At 40.2% G+C, this 20,726-nt stretch overlaps 1 protein-coding gene and 1 pseudogene across 3 annotated transcripts in view; one reads left to right on the top strand and one right to left on the bottom strand.

Moving 5' to 3' along the window:
• Nucleotides 1-19,786, top strand: part of TPRG1 (tumor protein p63 regulated 1) — a 177,237-nt gene extending 157,451 nt beyond the window's left edge. Inside the window, exons 6-8 of one of the 3 annotated variants that reach the window (XR_011487246.1) lie at nucleotides 8,366-8,666; nucleotides 13,335-13,486; nucleotides 14,830-19,786. Coding sequence is in view for 1 of the 3 variants with exons in the window: in XM_070466246.1 (XP_070322347.1) it covers nucleotides 8,366-8,560 (195 nt within the window). In the remaining 2 variants the exon portion in view is untranslated. Of the gene's footprint in view, nucleotides 1-8,365; nucleotides 9,239-13,334 lie in introns of those variants that run through there. The other 2 variants (XR_011487245.1, XM_070466246.1) reach the window with 2 other exon arrangements.
• The window catches only part of LOC110124313 (abasic site processing protein HMCES pseudogene), a 63,683-nt pseudogene continuing 51,096 nt past the window's right edge, over nucleotides 8,140-20,726 (bottom strand).

The following is a 20,726-nucleotide window of genomic DNA, read 5'->3' as shown; positions in this document are numbered from 1 at the left end:
AGCTGGTAAATAATCTCTGTAAAGTCAAGAATACTATACACACACACACACACATACACACACCACACACCTATCCTTTACCCTAACCAGCACACAGGCCTTCTGTAACCGGAGTTGTTAAACTTGACCCTCTGTTTTTGAGACTAGAATAAAAGAGGGAGCCAGGGGTGGGCGTATAAAAGCTTTTAAAGAAAAGTATGTGACTGGCGGCATTCATATCAAATGACACCACGTTCCTGTCACACAGATTCAGTTCAGGTGCTTGAAATGCTAAAGAGCCAGCATGGGGACTTGGCCTTTTGTCTGCCTCTCCTTCATGCCCAGCTTGTCCCTCTGTCTTCACGGCCCATCTTCTTCTTAAAGGGCTCACAGAAATGACTAGAAATGAAGGGCATCTGACTCGAGTGAAATGCCAACTTCACTGAATGTAAAGTAATGTCAACTTTTTCTTTCTAGCCTTTTGATTCTGAGGCCACAGAGAATTCTCATGAAATAAAACTTACGATGTGGACTGGGGAGGCATTCTGTAACCCAATCTGTACATATATACAATGTACATATATATATGTATATATATATATATATAAATCTGTGAAAAGGCATCCTGACAACCAAGAAGGTGTTGCCCATGGCAAAGTTGAGGTGAACTGAGCTTTGGACTTTAGGAAATCATAATTCAATGATGACATAGTTAATTATTTATTGACAATATTGATTATTGGCAATAGGCTTCCTTTAATGCCTTTGCAATATGACTCCAAGTTCCAGCTTAATCTTATATCCTTCCCCACACCTTCCTGGAAGACATTAGCAGGTGGGCACATGTACATAGAGCTTTTACAAATCCTTATTTATTAAAGTTAGTTAGATCTTTGTAGACAACTTATGAATTTGATGCTATTAATATCCTTATTTTATAGAAGAGGAGCTATAAAATTCAGAGAGGTTAGATTTGCCCAAGATCACACAGCTAGTGAGAACCATATTAGCAATGTAAGACCAGATCTGTTTGATTTGAATACTCATGATATATCATGTTCTATTCTTCGTTTAGTTCAGTGGTTCTCAGCAGGAGATGATTTTATCCCTGGGGAATATTGGTAATATGTGGACCACATTTTTGGTTGCCGCACCTGGGGTTGAGGTGCTATTGCTTAGCTTTCTAAAATCTGGAGGATATACTCCCCTCCTGAAAATAATTTCCTAGCCCCAAATAGCAATAATTCCAAGGTAGAGAAATATTAGATTAGTTGTATAGATGAATAGCCATACTTGTGACTCTGATTCTCAGAAAACTGGATGAAATGTTTGAGATGCGTGTATGAAATGTGATAGAATAAAAAGTAATTTTTGCCTTGACTATTTGGGAAGGCATTGTGGAAGAGAAAGGATTTGAGCTTGGTTGTGAAAGATGAATAAGAGCATGGGCATTTTAACTCTTTGTGGACTGAACAGACTATCAGAGAGTTTCTTAGGCAAGCTTAATACAGTGGATTTTTTATTTTTTAAAGGAAAAGTTTTCTAAAAAGAAAACCTTTCTCAGAACCCAAATATATAAAACTGATAAAAATAAAGCAGCTGTGATTGATGTGATTGTAGTTTTTCTTCCCTAACTTTTCCCCAAATCTTTAGGCATGCATTTTTTTTTTTAATACTATTAATAATAGCATTTTCTTGCTTTTCAAAAGAATCCTGATTTGGATAATGTATGATATGGTCACCCAACCTATAAGGAAATGTAGTGTTCTAAGAAACAAGTTTCAAAAAGTATCGAGCCTGATTTTTTTCTATATCCCTTTGGAAAATTAAGAACATGAATTCTTTCCTAAATATTAGAATTTCATTCAAACTCTTCTAGAAATTTACATAACTATAATACAGGTATCAAAACCTAGAAATAAAACATCACTACAATACTGTACTATAGCAGGGCTTCCTTGGTGGCTCAGATGGTAAAGAGACTGCCTGTAATGCAAGAGACCCAGGTTTTATCCCTGGGTTAGGAACATCCCCTGGAGAAGGAAATGGCAACCCAGTTTACTATTCTTGCCTGGAGAATCCTACAGAGAGAGAAGCCTGGAAGGCAACAGTTCATGGTCACAGAGTCAGACACGACTGAGTGACTAGCACTTTCACTTTCATAGTACTATTAACTAAAATACAGACCTTATCCAAATTTCATCAGTTTTTTGTTTTGTTTTTCCTAATGTCTTCTGCCTGCTCCAGGATTCAATCCAAGATTCCTTGTTATATTTAATTATTCTGTTTCTTTATTCTCCGCCAAACTGTGACAGTCTCTCAGTCTTTCCTTTTTCTTTTTTCTCTATGACCTCAGGGCTTTTGATAGAATGTTCTCATGGTGGGTTTGGCTGATGTTTGCTCCTGATTAGATTGAAGTCTGCTTTTTTAAGGGCACAAATACTGCAGAAGTGATGCTGTGTCCTTTCACTGCATCATATTGCAGGTTCACTGTGCCTGTATGCCTTGTTACAGATGTTAACCTTAATTACTTGTCTAAGATGGTGTATGCCAGATTGCTCCTTTGTAAAGTTAGTATTTTTCCTTTATAATTGATAAATACCTCGGAAGAGATACTTTGATGCTCAATCCATGTCTTTTGAAGTCATGGTTTCTGAATAGAATTGAATATATATCCTTTGGCCTCCAGGGAACTTTTATTACTTTAAAATAGGACATATCACAAAATTAAAAAAAAATACTTTCTCAAGTCTATGGTTTATATAAAGGAAATTGGCATTCAAAGTCTGGAATTGAAAGGAGTAGGACTAAGGAATCTAAACTCTTTCTTGCCTCTGATAATATTTACATCTATAAATACTATGCTTTAAAATATTTTTGAGCAATTCACTGGGATTCATACAATAGTCTGATGAGGTTGGTATTTACCATCATTATTATTTTCCCATTTTCAGATACATAAACTAAAATCCAGGGAGATTAAATGATTCTTCTAGAATCTAACCATTAGTTTTGGGCAAGGAAACATACTTTTTCCCCCCACTATACACAGTGAGGGAGAAGACATGGTTACATTGCTGTGAGGTGGGTATGTCCACGTATAGGAATGTGGCTTCTTAGAGAGTATGAGGCAAGGCAAATAAAACAATAGATGAATGATTGGAATCTGCACATTTGACTTCTGACCTTAGTTACTTTGTGATTTTAAACATAGCAGTTAAATTAAATACTCTTGTTATTGAATTTAATTTATTCTTCCCATTTGGCTTTTCTTATCCAGTCACTAAAGCACTGGTGGAGTGTTCTGTGAGGAATGATGTCCTCCTTTCCAGAATTTCCAGGCTATATGACTATAGTTCGTTTCATTCACTAGCAAGTAATATTTAGATCCATTCTAAGGTCTTAAAGAGGGTGCTGGGAGTAATAATAAGAGGTAACTTCTGTCTGTCTTTGTTACTATAGCCTGAAACTCTTGGTAAACAAGCAAAACCCTGCTTATCTATTAGATTCTTTAGTCAGTGAAGTGAGTTTAAATTAAGGTTTGACATTATCTAATTAGGTAACTATTACTTTACTGAAAACCCACAGATATTAATGCACTCTAGCAAACTTTATGTTGTTTATCATAAAGTCACCATTTTTTTAACTTCTGAGTTTCGGAAGTTCCAATACTTTGGCCACCTGATGTGAAGAGTTGGAAAAGACCCTGATGCTGGGAAAAATTGAATACAAAAGGAGATGAGTGCGGGTGAGAGGATGAGTAGGTTAGATAGCCTCAACAATTCAGTGGACATGAATTTGAGCAAACTGTGGGAGACAGTGAAGGACAGGGAAGCCTGGCGTGCTGCAGTCCACGGGGTCACAGTGTCAGACATGACTTAGTGACTAAACAAAATTAGCCCCAAACCATAGATTTCAATGCCTCTTTTCAAAAGAGTAAGCTGAGGCTCATAAAGGAGAAGTGAATTTATGATAAGGTCACAGAACAAGTAAATCACGTAAGTTTTTTTTGCATGGTTTTTCTTTCTTTCCTATTTTTTGTCCCTTTTGTGCTGTGCTGTGTCGTGCTAAGTCGCTTCAGTCACATCCAACTCTTTGCGACCCTGTGGACTGTAGCCCTCCAGGTTCCTCTGTCCAGGTAAGAATACTGGAGTGGGTTGCCATGCCCTCCTCCAGGGGATCTTCCCAGCCCGGTAATCGAACCCAGGACTCCTGCATTGCAGACAGATTTCTTACCATCTGAGCCACCAGGGAAGTCCATGAATATTGGAGTGGGTAGTCTATCCTTTCTCCAGGGGATCTTCCCAACCCAGAAATCGAACTGGGGTCTCCTGCATTGCAGGCAGTTTCTTTACCAGCTGAGCTATCAGGGAAGCCCCTTGTCCATTATAGATTAGGTCAAGTAGTAATGATGGATATATTCTAAATTTTAGATTTTTTTCTTACTAACAAGGAAACTAAGGCTACAATGGAGAAGTGGTTTGCCCAAGGGCAATTTGGTATAAAATTAACAGTCCGGGATAAAAATGTGATTATGGGTAACAACTACAGGCTTCTCTTTCTTCATCGAATCATCACTCTGTATTAGTCCCTCAAAGCAAAGAGTGGCCCTCCTCATGGAGAAAAGGGAAAACATTGGTCACTTGGTTGAATATGCATAATAATTTAGATGGATATTGGAATATACTCCGAAAGTTTTAATTTAGACTTGTAAGCCAGTTGCCTAGAAAGCATATTTAGATCTCACTGTGACTAGTCCCTTGTTCCTAATATTCTTTTTTACCATTGTGCAGAAAATGGAGTGACTCTGAACAAGTCATTTACTTTCTCTGAGCCTTGATTTCTAATATGGAAATAATGATACCTTCTTTTACTTACCTGAGTGGCTTATACTGGAATGAGTTAACGGATATAAATGAGCTAATTGGAAATACAAAGATCTGGGCTTTCCTAATTTGTTTCCTTCTTTATATCTCTGTTTGCAGTGCTCCCTGAATTACCCTCCTCTCAACCCAGTACAACCTGATTTGACCAAAAGAATGATTTTTTTTTTCATTTTTTAAAAAATTTTTTACTCATTTAACTTAAAGTTCAGGGTAGGCTGATTTAGTAACTCGGATGGTTTTGTGAAAAATTTCTCTGGCTTCATGTCTTAGTTCTCTCCTTTTATTGTTTTCAGTCTAAGTCAGGTTCTCACTGTGTGGCCAAAATGACCATGAATACCTCTGGACCTGGATGATATGTTTCACAGCCGCATTGGTCACGTGCCCATACCTGAACCAATCTCCTATGGATTCCTCTGATTGGTTAGAACTGAGTCATATGCTAAAGCCAGCTCCACTTATGCCATTTGCACTAAATGGAAGAATGCGGCTCTCCAAAGGAAAATAGAGGCATTCTTTTTTAATCTTTTAAAAATTAGTTATTTATTGGCTGTGCTGGATCTTCGTTGCTGTGCAGGCTTTTATCTAGTTGTGGGAAGTGGGGGCTATTCTCTAGTTGCGATGGGCAGGCTTCTTACTGCAGTGGCTTCTGTGCAATGAGAAGGAAAGGAGACGGGGGTTAGATAGCTTGCGCTGTGGAACACTAGCTGTAGGTGTGAAGGCTTCAGTAGCTGTGACTGCTGGGCTCTAGAGCAGAGGGTCAATAGTTGTGGTGCATGGGCTTAGCTGTTCTGTGGCATACATGATCTTCCTGGATCAGGGATGAAACCTGTGTCTCTTGCATTGGCAGGCAGATTCATATCTGCTGTACCATCAGGGAAGCCCTGGGGCACTCTTATTGGAAGAGGAATCTCAACTGGAGAGAAGGATGCTGTGTTAGAAAAGCAGCAGTCAGCTAGACTGTCTTTAACCTCATTTCACTTGCTGAAACCCTATTAACCCTTGGAGGATTGCCTCAAATGTCTCCTTTGGAAGTCATTTTTGGTCCTCTAACCATATATGATTTCGTTTGTTTTTCTTTAATATCTTGTGCCAGTTCTTGCTGTTTATTTTCATGGACTTTGTATGACCATTAAAAGTTCATTTTTTTATATTATTATAGTGTCACTGCTGTGTGGGCTTCTCCAATGGCTCAGCGGTAAATAACCCACCCACCAAACTGATACAGCCGCTTGGAAGATAGTATGGAGATTCCTTAAAAAACTAGGAATAAAACCACCTTACAAACCAGCACTCCCACTCCCAGGCATATATCCTGAGGAAACCAAAATTCAAAAAGATACATGTACCCCAATGTTCATTGCAGCACTATTTACAATAACTAGAATATGGAAGCAACCTAGATGTCCACTGACAGTTCAGTGCAGCTCAGTTCAGTCGCTCAGTTGTATCCAACTGTTTGCAACCTCAGGGACTGCAGCACGCCAGGCCTCCCTGTCCATCACCAATTCCCAGAGTTTACCCAAACTCATGTCCATTGAGTCAGTGGTGCCATCCAGCCATCTCATCCCCTGTTGTCCCCTTCTCCTCCCACCTTCAATCTTTCCCAGCATCAGGGTCTTTTCAAATGAGTCAACTCTTTGCATCAGGTGTCCAAAATATTGGAGTTTCAGCTTCAACATCAGTCCTTCCACTTAACACTCAGGACTGATCTCCTTTAGGATGGACTGGTTGGATCTCCTTGCAGTCCAAGGGACTCTCAAGAGTCTTCTCCAACACCACAGTTCAAAAGCATCAATTCTTCAGCTCTCAGCTTTCTTTATAGTCCAATTCTCACATCCATACCTGACTACTGGAAAAACCATAGCCTTGACTAGACGGACCTTTGTTGGCAAAGTAATGTCTCTGCTTTTTAATATGCTGTCTAGGTGGGTCATAACTTTCCTGCCAAGGAGTAAGCATCTTTTAATTTCATGGCTGCAGTCACCATCCGCAGTGATTTTGAAGCCCCCCAAAATAAAGTCTCTCACTGTTTCCACTGTTTTCCCATCTATTCGCCATGAAGTGATGAGGCTGGATGCCATGATCTTAGTTTTCTGAATGTTGAGCTTTAAGCCAACTTTTTCACTCTCCTCTTTCACTTTCATCAAGAGGCTCTTTAGTTCTTCTTTGCTTTCTGCCATAAGGGTGGTGTCATCTGCATATCTGAAGCTATTGATATTTCTCCCAGCAATCTTGATTCCAGCTTGTGCTTCATCCAGCTCAGCATTTCTCATGATGTACTCTGCATATAAGTACATTCACCTATCCATCAACAGACGAATGGATAAATAAGCTGTGGTACATATATACAATGGAATGTTATTCAGCCACAAAAAGGAACGTGTGTGAGTCATTCCAATGAGGTGTACAAACCTAGAACCTATTATACAGAGTGAAGTAAGTCAGAAAGAGATATATAAATATCATATACTGTCACATATATATGGAATCTAGAAAGAGGATACTGATTAATTTATTTGCAGGGCAGCAGTGGAGAAAGAGACAGAGAGAACGGACTTATGGGCCCGGGGGAGAGGGGAAGAGGGTGAGATGTGTGGAGAGAGTAACATGGAAACGTACATGACCATACGTGAAATAGACAGCCAGTGGGAATTTGCTGTGTGGCTCAGGGAACTCAGACAGGGGCTCTGTGACTATCCAGAAGGGTGGGGTGGGGAGGGGAAAGAGAGTGACTATCCAGAAAGGTGGGATGGGGAGGGGAAAGAGAGTGACTATCCAGAAGGGTGGGGTGGGGAGGGGAAAGAGAGGGGGGTTTGGGAGAGATCAGCGATGGCTGTACCGACATGGCTGATTCTTGTTGATGTTTTACAGAAAACAACAAAATTCTATAAAGCAATTATCCTTCAATTAAAAAATAGGTAAAGTGGCAAAAAAGAAAGAACCCACCTACCAATGTAGGAGATGTGAGAATCGCAGTTTCGATCCCTGGGTCAAGAAGATCTCCTGGAGGAGGGCATCGCAACCCACTCCAGTATTCTTGCCTGGAGAATCCCATGGGCAGAGAAGCCTGGAGGGCTACATTCCACAGGGTCACAAAGAGTCGGACACAACTGAAGTGACTTGGCGCTCACACGCTGTGAGGGCAGAGGCTATATCTCACTTGTCTGAATCTTCAGTAGTACATGACAGGTATCTGATCCAAACTAGAATATCAGCAAATATTTGTTAAACTGACTTCTTAATGTTGTACAAGCTATCAATAATGAAAAATAAATAAGATGCAGCAGTTAATTTTATTATGTACAAAATTTATTAACAGATCAATCTATTAAAAGACTAACGGAAGCAATATTAACAATTCCAAGAAATGATTTCTGTTTAAGTAGTAAGAATAAGTGCAGTTCCAGGAGAGTAGTCAACTTTTGTGAAGACTGGTGGGGAGGGCGTGTCTCTGGGCCTACTTTGCACTCACTAATTCTGTGTCTTCTTTTCCTCTTCAGTTGTCTGGGTTCACGTCGAAGCTTGTTCCAGCTATCCAGAACACCCACAAGAATTCCACTGGATCTGGAAGAGGAGAGGGATTGACGGTGCTCACTGAACCCATTTTGATTGAGACCTACACTGGGCTAATGTCATTCATTGGAAACCAAAACAAACTTGGCTATTCCCTTGCTCGGGGGAGTATTGGTTTTTGACACTCCTTTCAATGGATAAATACATCATCCATAGCTACATCATTATTGAAGATTCTGTTTCAGCTCACCATATTTTTAGACTGAAACAATCAGCTACTTTTAAATAGTATCACATGATTTTAAATATTTAGTATCTTAGAATATCAAAAAGCTTGATTAGACTGATAAATGCACACTTCAGATCTTTTATGAAATTTCTTGAACTCAGAAAATAAATTTACCTAAGTATATTGAATAACATTATCAAGTAAATACCTGTTCATAAACTCAGGGCAGACCCTCTGGGTTCTTGTTTCTCAGTCCTCCAAATGTGGGCATGTTCTGGGTCTTTATTTTCAGCCCTTGGATACTGATCTTATCTCTCACTGGGATCTCAATCTGTATTATTTCAGTTTCCTTTTTATGAGGATGACTTCCAAAGCCATAGTCCCATCCCTGGTATTTCTTTAAGATTCAATTTTGCATTTCTGTCTGCTGATCATCTATATCAGTAGCCACTTATATTCAACTTCTTCAAAATTTTGGATTTCTCTATGAGATTTTAATAGTCACAGTTATCAATTTTGATGTCTTTAATCTTCTTGCAAAATACATTCCATATTGTATCTCTTTTAGTCTGTCTGGGTTGCTATGACAAATATACTACAGACTGGGTGGCTAATAAACAACATAAATTTATTTCTTACAGTTCTGAAGGTTGGAATTCTGAGATTAGGGTACCAACCTGGTCAGGTGTGGGCCCTTTCCTAGGGTTCAGATTTCTTGCTATATCCTTTTAGGCAAAGAGGCAAGAGAGTTCTCTTGTGCTTCTTTCATAAGGGCAATAATCCTAATGCTGGGAAAGGTTGAAGGCAAAAGGAGAAGGGGTCGGCAGAGGATGTGATGGTTAGATATTGTCACTCAATGGACATGAATCTGAGCAAACTCTAGGAAATAGTGAAGGACAGGGGAGCCTGGTGTGCTGCAGTTCGTGGGGTTTAAGAGTTGAACTTGACTAAGCAAATGAACATCAACAACAGAATCTCATTCATGTGGGCTCTGCTCTTATAAGCTAAGGCCCCAACTCTTAATAGCATCACATTGGGATTTCAACATATAAATTTAGAGGGATGGCACAAACAGACCATATTTAGTATTAAGCTCAACACCCAGCTGTCAAACTAAAGTTTATTGTTTCAAAATTTTTCACATACTTCTCCTTTTCATTCTTGCAGGTATATTATTAGATAACATTTTAAATTCTGTTTAGGTGGATAATGGCTATAACCTTTTAGTTGGTATCATTTCCAAGGCTGAGCATCTTCTAATTCATTTTGCATTTGTTGCCAGATTCCAAAAGCACAATTTGATCATATAGTTCCCTGATCAAGAAGTTTCAGTGACTCATTTCCTTTTTGCTATTTTTTTTTCCTTTTTGATTGCTTGTTCATATGTTTTATTTTTCAATAGCAGATCTTTCCTTCTAATGAATCTGTTTCAGATGCCCAATATGTAAAACAGGAAGAAGAAAGACCACTGTGGTTGAGACAGAGAGGGGAATGCCACAGGTCAGTGGGTCTTACAAGTGCCCTGTCTTTTGGGTCTTACAAGTGCCCTCTGTGGAATGTCTATGGATTCTAGAGGGGATAAGAAGCATGTTTATCAAAAACACTGTTGTAATTCATTCTGTTTACATTTTCTTTTCTCTTGTATTTCCTCTTTGTCTCTCCTTGACTTATGTCTAATTGTAAACAACTCAGGAGATTATCTCATCTGTTTTCATCTCTAAAGTTTTTTTTCAATTTTATTGTATTTTTAAATTATTTTCAAAAAAATACTTTTAATGCTGAACTCTATAAACATTATTATTAACATAATCAGCTTTTTGTCTGTCCTAAGACCCAAAGTTGAGATACCTTGGCTGGTATTCAGTTTAAAAATTCCAGCTTTTTGGGGGGAGAGGATGTTTATGTGAAGCCTAACTTTAAAGTCTTTTCTTCAACCTGCTTACTTCTTCAATTGCAAAGATTCGTCCTCTGATGTTTCACAAACATCAATTTGATGGAGACATTCAAAATCCAAACCTTGAGTAACTCTCGTTTGATTTTGTCTTTGTTTACTTCCATTAGTACATCTCTCCCTCTCTTTCCACTTCCCAGGACCCACATTTTTTTTTTTCCCCTCATGATGGCAAATATTGTTACAGTCCCCAAGGCAGGAAACTTCTATTCAGACTGTAAAAGGAAATGTTGAAATCCTTAGCTGTCCTGTCAACAGTAGTGGAATGAAAAGTCGTTGGATTGCTTTGGCAGTGGTTCTGAAGCAGGCACAATTGGCAAATTATTACTAACAGTGCTGCCAGAAAATCCCCATTTGCCTCAAGATAGTGGCATTTGCTGGCAGAGTCTATGAAAGGTCCAGCACATTCTCTTTATTTACCATTTAAGGATCAGTCTGACAATTGACTTCTTTCTGCACATTCATTCCCTTTGAATTTTCTAAGTTGGACTGTTCCCAAATGACCTTTGAAAGGATGTAGTACAAATCAGAAAAGATGAGAGCAGGGTGATGTCTCTTAACCCTGAGGTCCAGTCTATAACAATAGGGTACCAAAGCTGTTTAGTGTGAGAAGAGTGATCTCAGAGATGACATGAGAACTGTCTTCATATTTCATACAGACCATCTTGTGGGATATTCTAGAAACTGATAAGTGGGACCTAGGAAGCAGGATTATGACCAGAGGATAAGAGGATTCAGGGATTTGGATGGCAGTTTAAGATAAGAAAGAACTTCTTATACTTAAAAATGCCCAAGGATGGAGAAGGCGAGGGTGGGATGTTTCAAGAGAACAGCATTGAAACATGTATATTATCTAGGGTGAAACAGATCACCAGCCCAGGTTGGGTGCATGAGACAAGTGTTCGGGCCTGGTGCACTGGGAAGACCCAGAGGGATCGGGTGGAGAGGGAGGTGGGAGGGGGGACCAGGATGGGGAATACATGTAAATCCATGGCTAATTCATTTCAATGTATGACAAAAACTACTGTAATGATGTAAAGTAATTAGCCTCCAACTAATAAAAATAAATGGAAAAAAAAATAAAAAAAAAATAAAGAGGTAAACAAACAAGCAAAAAAATGCCCAAGGATGGAAGCATTGCTCTTTGACATGTACTAGGAGGGACTAAAGTGAAAGGGATTGCTAAAGAGATGATTGATAAAATCTTTTAAAACCAGAGACCTTATAATTCTTTAAATAATTGTTGTTAATCATTAAGTAGTGTTAGTTGCTCAGTCACATCTGACTCTGTAACTCTCTGGACTGTAGCCTGCCAGGCTCCTCTGTCCATGGAATTCTCCAGTCAAGAATACTGGAGTGGGTAGCCATTCCCTTCTCCAGGGAATCTTTCCAATCCAAGGATCAAACCAATGTCTCCTGTATTGCAGGCAGATTCTTTACCATCTAGGCCACCAGGGAAGCCCCAGTCGTTAGGTAAAACACCCTTTTTTCTCTGGAAAGAGTTGAATCAGTCATGTGAGACCCTGGAAAATTACCTTAATTTTCCTAAGGTTTAATTTCCTCACCTGTAAAATGGAGATGATGCTATCTCTTTTGCCTACTTCATAAAGATCTTGGAAGGATTCAATGAAATGAAGTCAAATTATTTTATTAAATAAAAATCATTGAGTATCTGCCTGTAAAGCAATGCCACTTTGGTGCAGAACCTCAGACAACATCCAAGGGAACTAAATTCAGTTCTTCTGGGAATTGTTTTTCTGGTCACTATGGGCCTGCTGGGGCTTCCTACGTGGCGCTAATGGTGAAGAACACACCTGTCAATGCAGGAGACATAAGACATGTGGGTTCGATCTCTGGGTGGGGAAGATCGCCTGGAGGAGGGCATGGCAATCCAGTCCGGTATTCTTGCCTGGAGAATCCCATGGACAGAGGACTCTGGTACACTACAGTCCAAAGAGTCATAAGAATCAGACACTACTGAAGTGACTTAGCACGCACTCATGCATGAACTTACTATCTCTTTACCATTTGCCATGTGGTATTCCCAGGGGACAGTCGGGTTTCTTGTCCATAAGCTGGACAACCAGCCACAACCCACAAACCAAGAGACCTATATGTATCCCTGGGCTTTTCCTTCAGGCTGTTATCTGAACTATACCAGTAAAGTTTCCCAAAGGGACAACATAGGAATAAGATTAGATACAAGGGGCATTAAGTATAAAGCATATCATCATAAAAATGTCATGGTTGGCCATCTTCTCTGTCCTTTATCCATTCAAGAAATTCCACCAAAAAATCTCCAGTAAATCTGAATGGAGATTCAGAAACTATTTGAACAATAGGCAGATTGCTCATAGTCTTCTGATATATCTCGGGCAGTTTTGATGGTTAGAAATTTCTCCTTCTGTCTCTTTTAAGTAAAAGTGATCTGCCATCTCTTTTATTTAAAAATAGAATTCCCATGCTGGAGTAGACTTGACTTGTTTCCATGCCTGAGTATGGGGAACTGGGGTTATAAAGGAAAACTGATGCATTCTTTAACACTTACAAAAAGAGAAACTGCCAAGAATCACACCTGGGCTTCCAGTGGGCACTTGGGCTTTTTTGGAGGCTGACCCTTGGCCATCTCTAAGGCAGAAAAGAGAAGCCAATTTATGAGGATCTTTTGCTTTGAGCCCTCTTCTCATTGTCCCTTTGCTGAAGCATTACTAAGGAAGCCAATTTATAGAGCCTGGGGTTAAGGAAGCATAGAAACCATCTAATCCAATGCTTTCAGTTCACAGAACATGAAGCAAAAGCCTAGAAATTGGAAATAAATTGCTCAAAAACAGATGGTGACTTTATGGCAATATGGAATTAAACTCTAAAGCTTTCAGTCTCTGATTCCAGCCCCACTGTCCTTCTGCATATCTCCATTCCCAGAAAAAGGTATGTCATCTAAATCAGTGTCTCATACCTTCTGAGTTAATTCTGACATGAGAAAACAATAGGTCACCGTTGTTTAGGGGGAATTTCCAGAAATTAGTTGTATTTTCTTAAAAGGCTAAGGTCAGTCCTGGAGCTCTCTGATGTCCTATCTGATTAAAAAGCCCAAACAAAGCTGCGGAAGCCAGCAGATATTTTGTAAGGCAGCTGTACCTCTGCCTGGCATTTTGTGGGGCAAGAGAGGGGAGGGCAAACGTATTAAATTCAGGCTTAAAAGCTCCCCCAGAAATTCTTTACACACAAGAGACCAAGGTGGAGAAGAGAAGATGACTTGTGCCAAAGGGGAAGAAAGAGAGAGACTCATGCCTGTGGTTTTCAAAGGTTAACAACGACAAAAGAGCCCAAGTATTTGCACAGGGATGAATGCTCATTGGCTCTCGGCCAACAATTATACAAGGCCTTGTGCCCACATCCTGTAGCTGTGGTTTAGGGACGCTGCTCATGAGTGACTTCTTATGCTTAGTGGCAGGAAACTTTAGTCACTGATGTGTAAACTCACCTTTGGTCTGCACCTCCCACAACGTGCTCTGAAGGCAGTCGGGGGGCCAGGCCTCCTGATTCCCTGCAGACATTGCATCCTCAGACGCTAACAAAAAACTCAGTTTAAGGCCTCGGGAGTGACTGAGATTTGATCAATTCTTACCTTACTCCACTCCAATGTAGCCACTTCTTCAGATAATTCTATAGTCACAGGGATGAATTATATCTTCTCCAAAATCCTCCCTTTAGCCTCAAAAGTCAAGACCAAAAAAAAAAAAGTTAGCTCTATTTCATTTCAGGCCTGCCATGTGAAATATGAGAGGCGAAGTCATCAGGTTGCTTCTGAGCCTAGATCTTGTATCTGAAGAGCTATCTTACACTCAGTTTTTAAAAGTTTTTAGTAAACATCTCACAAATCTCCTTTTCAGTGAAAGCTAAATGGAATTTGAAAGAAATTTCTCAGAAAGCTGATGGTGAGTTTGGAGAAATCCTGGGATTAAACTCTAAAACTTCCAGTTTCCTGTTCCTAGCCACTGCTCTTTCCATGTATCCCCATACCCAGGGAAAGGCATATCATCTAAATCAGTGTATCACAGTTGTCCTTTAAGCAGATGTATCCTAATTTGAGGTGAGAAAACAAAATGTCCAATTAATTAGCTCTCATGTTTCAAGTGGATATGAGAAATCATGATGCTACATTATGGATAGAGAATATGTTGAGATCAATTTATCTGAATCACCACCTTGTCTCATACCCTGTCCACAATGACTACCACATCTCAGAAACTGCTTTTCCTTCCTTTTAGATTCCCTGCTCACTCTTTATGGAATTATTGAAACTGAGATTAGAAGGGACCTAAAGGTCATCTAGTTTCCTACTTATTGCAGGAATGTACTCAACTGAAACACACAGCAGAAGCAGACTCAGCTTATGCAAAGGCGTTGCCAGACAGAAAGTCCATTGCTTCCCACAGCAGCACATTCTACTGCCAAGTGACTGTATTGAGTTGAAGATGTTTCTATGTATTATATACAAATCTTCCCCTCTGGAAATTTACCTATTTGGTCCTTGATCTTCCTTTGAAGTTATCCCAAGTAAATCAGTTTCCTATTTCATATGGCAACACTTCAAATAAAGGCAGCTAACTGGTGCTGTCCCAACAAAGTAGTTTTACTTTTGCTTTTTGACACAAAACCCTCTAGTTACCACAACTGTTCTTCATGTGTTGGATTATCCAAAGCCTTATTGAATTCCTCTCTTGTTTGTAAACAGTTATGTTTGGTTAACATTTGTTTTGAGGTATTCTATTTTGGGACTTTCCTGGTGGTCCAGTGGTTAAGAATCTGCCTGACAATGGAGGGGTCTTGGGTTCAATCCCTGGTTGGGGAACTAAGATCCCACAAACCACAGGGTAACTAAGACTGCATGCCATAACAACTGAGCCTGCGTGGAATCAAAAGATTCCACGTGATGCAACAAAGACCCTGTGTGTCCCAAGAGTAGCACTGAAATATATACAGTACCATATGTAAAATAGATAGCTAATGGGGAGTTACTGCATGACACAGGGAACTCAACCTGGTGCCCTGTGACAGCCTAGAGGGGTGGAATAGGGTATGAGGTGAGAGGAAGTTTCAAGAGGGAGCAGACATATGTATACCTATGGCTGACTCATGTTGATACATGGCAGATGCCAACACAACACTGTAAAGCAATTATCCTTCAATAAAAAAGAAATAAAGATCCCATGTGCTGCAGCTAAGAGCTGATACCTCCAAGTAAATAAGTAATAAATATAAAAAATAAAAATAGTAAGCAAATAAAATATTACATTCAACACTGACATGGCAGTTCAAATATAGGTTGACCAATAAAAGAATGTTCTCCATTTGCCAATGTACTGTTTATTAATGAAATCCAGGTATTCTTTATTATACTATTTATTTACATGAAGTTTATGATCAAATATATACAATATATATAACTTTTTTCTCATTTAATAATCTCATTTTAGGGACAAATGAGGCCACTTTTGTATGGATTACTAGTAATGAACCTAGATTAGCTACTAGAAATCACTGGTTTTCTCTTTTGAACTTTAAGTTTGTTTGTTCATTTTTTTCTATAGTACCTGTTTAGCATTTTATCCTGAGTTAGTGTCAAACTAATTTTTTTTATAGTACCTGGCAACAAACATAATTTTTAAGTGAGATTTTTTTTTTTCCTGTCTTCAGTCTAGAGGATAAGTGGGAATGGCTACCATGATGGGAAGCTGAGTCAAAGCCATAATCAGAATGGTTTGATCCATAGAGATCTCTGGCACTGGTTAGCTGATGATTTTGTCCTTAAAGCAAAAAAAATGATAGGCAGTCCAGTCAAATTTTATTTGGTCTCTACAAGCAAGAGTAAACAGAATTCTGACCCGAATCAGCATTTACCAACACGTTGTTACCAGAAGTGGGTCCAGCTGCTCACCACTCTAAAGTCAACAAAGAGGCAAGGTTTGTGAAAAGCAAAGTTTGCTTTAGTTTGGAGGCTAGCAATGGCAAAGGGCTGTGGTGGGTGGAATCATGTCCAAATACCAACTCCCCCCACTGTCAGTCAGTGGGCAAGACCTTTAAAGGAGAGATACAAGGATGTATAGGCAGCGGGAGGCTAGTACAACTAGCTCTGACAGTCATCTCAAAATTGGTCATGAGGTGGTCTGATTAGCATCATCTTGACTGTTGAAGGTATAATTAGTTTTCAGTTCCAGGGTTGGTTTGTTCCTATTTCTTTGAGACCATTTCTCAGAATTGTGGCAGCTTATGTCATGGCTACAGTCTGGTCATGATGTAGTGAACTTCTTCCACTTGTTTGGGGTTTCCGTATCTACAAAACGGCTCACAGGATATGGTTCAGAATTATCTATCACCCTTCAGGAGGAACTAAAAGTCCTTGACTTTGCTTAATGGCTAAACTATTATTATTTTGTCCTGTTTGACTTTTTTTCCCTTTGCTTCTGCTTTTTCTCACTTCTTTGATTAAACTTAACCTTTTTGGCTAAAACTTTTCTGCAGACAAAAGGCATCAGAGGACAAGGGGGAGTAGGCCATAAGGCTCTGGTCTGTTTCATCATGATCATATTATTCTCACTGAACGCACATTGCCCAACTTAATGGCAATTGGTCCCACTGTTATTTTTAGCCTATAGAGAATAGCCTTAATGAAGCTGTTTTAAGAACGCTGGGTTTCTGGGACTTCCTGGCAGTCCAGTGGGTTAGACTTCACCTTTACCATCCAATGCAGGAGATGTGGATTCAATCACTGTTTGGGGAGCTAAGATACCAAATGCCTTGGAGCCAAAATCAAAACATAAAATAGAAGCAATATTGCAACCAATTCAATCCTTTAAAAATGGTCCACATTAAAAAAAAAAAAAAAGTTAAAAAAAAGAGAATATTGGTTTTCCCTCACAAATGCGTTTCTCTTGGTCTTGGTGAAGGACATGTCTTTGAAGCTTCTGAGGGGATGTAGTCAGGGTATAGCTGAGAAACTCTTACATAAATTCACATGACCATCACAGTCTCTCTAAGCTTTGGGGTGCCTTCCTCTTGAATTTCAAATTCATTCAGTATATGTGTCCTTTAGATCCATCTTTTAGTCAATTAACCAAGCAAATTGGAGCCATTCCCCTCCCCTCAACCAAGCCTTTTTATTGTTTCCAAAAATGCAGTTTTTTTCCACAGAAAACTCCAGTGCCCCGTATTAATGACACAATCACTCCCTAGGGTCTGATGCCAGAAAAAAACTGTGAGATCTGGAATTCCTTCCACCAGCAGCATTTTCTGAAATGTAGACAGTTTATCAAGTATAGTTTATTCAAGGGAAAAATATGTTTTAAGACCTTAATTCCAAAAGACTAAAAGAGTCCAAAGGCTGAGCAGAAAACAGCCTCTGCTAGCAGCCCCAGGTCAGGTCAAGTCAGGTGGAGGTCAGTGGGGTCAGGCTCTGAGGGAAGGTCCACCAGTCCTACCAGGAGAAGGCTGTGGGCACAAGAGCCCCTCCCCTCCCACCATGAATTGATGGTGGTGCCCTTCCTCTTCCTGGCTGCCCACCCACCCCACTAGGGATTCTTGGTCCCAATCAGGATAGCCCTTCCCTGGAGAAGCCAGAAGTGTTAACTAACACTTTGTTTCCCAAGCAATATCCCCCTGCCCCGACTCACACACACAAGGCTGGAACCTGCTATCACGATGGAATTCTGCACTGCACACTTTGGCCTTGGTCTCTGGAAGTGCTTGGTCTCTGGAAGGGTGTGAGGCTGCTTGCCAAAAGGCTCCTCCTCCTCCCACTTCAGCCATCACTCCAGAAGCCTCCCTTGGAGGGGAATAGACTCTTTTGCAGGAACTGCCTGGACACCTGGGGCACATCCGACTCTGACTTTGTGGCCAGCCACTGTAACATCTTCTGGCTTCTGTCATTTGCCTTGATCTCCTTTTTGAGCAGTAAGTTGACAGGAAGCAGACAGTCAGGAGTGTACTTTCAGGAGTTATTCACCACGGTGGATGGTAGTGTCCTCTGGAGTGTGAGTCAACTTCAGAACTTCTGTGAGCTTACCAAAGAACCCAAATTCTTACCAAAGTCCAGTCACTTTGAGACTGCCTCCTGTCCATATAGTGTGGCAGGCATCGTGTTAGGGGATGCCATTTAGACCTTTGAAGGAATCTCCTGTGATAATGGTGTTGGAACCACAGGCTGTCCCTTCCCTCTGGGGGCACCCAGCAGTCGAAGATCCTGGCCATCTTTCACGTCCTCCAATTGTCCCAGACTTCCTCCTAGTCCTCAGAGCTGTCTACAGCACTCACTCTCTCTGACTTTTCTGTTTTGATTTGGGGGAACAAGAAGAAGTAAGGCTGCCTCTGGGTGTTCCCTGACATTGCTGCCACTTGTAGAATCTTTCTGCTAAGACAACACAGCATCTTTCCTTTCCCAGAAGCATCTTGAAGGACAGCTTCTCCATTATGGTGTCTTCAGTGGTGGTGTTGAATTGCAGCTTGGAAGAATCAGCTTCTTTAAACCAAGTCAGTAAGAGCCTCCGTGCACGGGAGCAGTGATACACTCAGATGAATCTGCACTCTTCTCCAAGTGCAGCTGGGACATGGGTACCCAGCCGAGGGACTACAGGCTCTGTTGTTCGAGGGCCAGTACTGGTCTGGGTTCCCAGGCTCCAGTAGGCACCAGTTTCTCTGCTGGTCCTGCTGGGTGCGGCCTCAAGCGAGGGCCTCCCTGAGCAGGTGGCAGGAAATTGCCTCTTCATCCTTGGCCCCACCTTTACATCACAGGTCCTTCTAATTCAGGTAGTGTGTCTGCTTTGCTCTCTGGGTTTTCCCCTATTGGAACCATTTTTAGTGACTCAAAAACATTCAGAATCTTATTTTGGAGCATTCTAATAAACACCTTTAGTTTACTCTCAGTTATATTGCTGCCACCTAGATCTAATAGGTTTCAAATCAGGCCTGATACATGTTCTCCAGGGTTCTGTTGGTATAAATTGGCAAAATTAGGGCATATTGCATCTTTTCATGAATAACACTTTTTAACTTATTTGCTGGAAGTCAAATTTGGTTATAAGTCTAAAAATAATGCAGAATGTGAATGGATTATTGTACATTTAATCAGGTGCTGATTATGACTACAATTATTGATCCATGTGATTTTTATTGTTTTTGTTGTGGCTGTTTGTTGCTTGAATGAAACAATAAATGTCCTGGAACATGGTATGCAGTTGTGGATCTGGAATTTTTTTTTTTTTTTACTTGATATGAAAATTCATCAGGGGCAGTTTACTTTCAGGTCTTAGGACAAGCAATATACTCAGCAATGCACATCAACCTTCTAAACCTTTGTCATATTCTAGTAACCAGGAAACTTGATCACCTCTCTGTTCTATAAGATATCACATTGGTATGTTTTCCTGATGATATCATGTGTTGATACAACCAGGTGAAGAGGAAGTAGCAACTATCCCAAGACTTATGTGACACATATATGGAAATATCTCTCCAAATTCTAAGTCATATATCTCCAAAAGTCATACTGGTGATCTTTCTGTGGTATCAGAGGTCTCAAACATGTCAAGATACACCTCCTAAAAGCAAATGGCAAATTTGTGCACTCTTATTAATCAATAAAAATAGCTTAGTCATGTCCAACTCTTTGCAACCCCATGAACTGAAGCATGCCAGGCTTCCCTGTCCTTCACCGTTTCCCAGAGACTGCCCAAGCTCAAGTTCATTGAGTTGGTGATGCCATCCAACCATCTCATCCTCTGCCATCCCCTTCTCCTCCTGCCTTCAATCTTTCCCAGCATCAGGGTCTTTGCCAGTTGAGTCGGCTCTTCGTGTCAGGTGGCCAAAGTATTGGAGCTTCATTTTCAGCATCAGTCCTTCCAATGAATATTCAGGATTGATTTCCTTTAGGATTGACTGCTTTGATCTCTTTGCAGTCCAAGGGACTCTCAAGAGTCTCCTTCAACACCACAGTTCAAAAGCATCAATTCCTTCAGCACTCAGCTTTCTTTATAGTCCAACTCTCACATCCATACATGACTACTGGAAAAACCATAGCCTTGACTAGATGGACCTTTGTTGGCAAAGTAATGTCTCCGCTTTTTAATACACTGTCTAGGTTTGTCATAGCTTTTCTTCCAAGGAGCAAGAA

The sequence above is a fragment of the Odocoileus virginianus genome, chromosome 4 (genome assembly GCF_023699985.2).
Source record: "Odocoileus virginianus isolate 20LAN1187 ecotype Illinois chromosome 4, Ovbor_1.2, whole genome shotgun sequence".
Taxonomy (NCBI): Eukaryota; Metazoa; Chordata; class Mammalia; order Artiodactyla; family Cervidae; genus Odocoileus; species Odocoileus virginianus.
The sequence above is the reverse complement of the archived record's forward strand: the minus strand, read 5'-3'. Positions and strand labels throughout refer to the sequence as shown.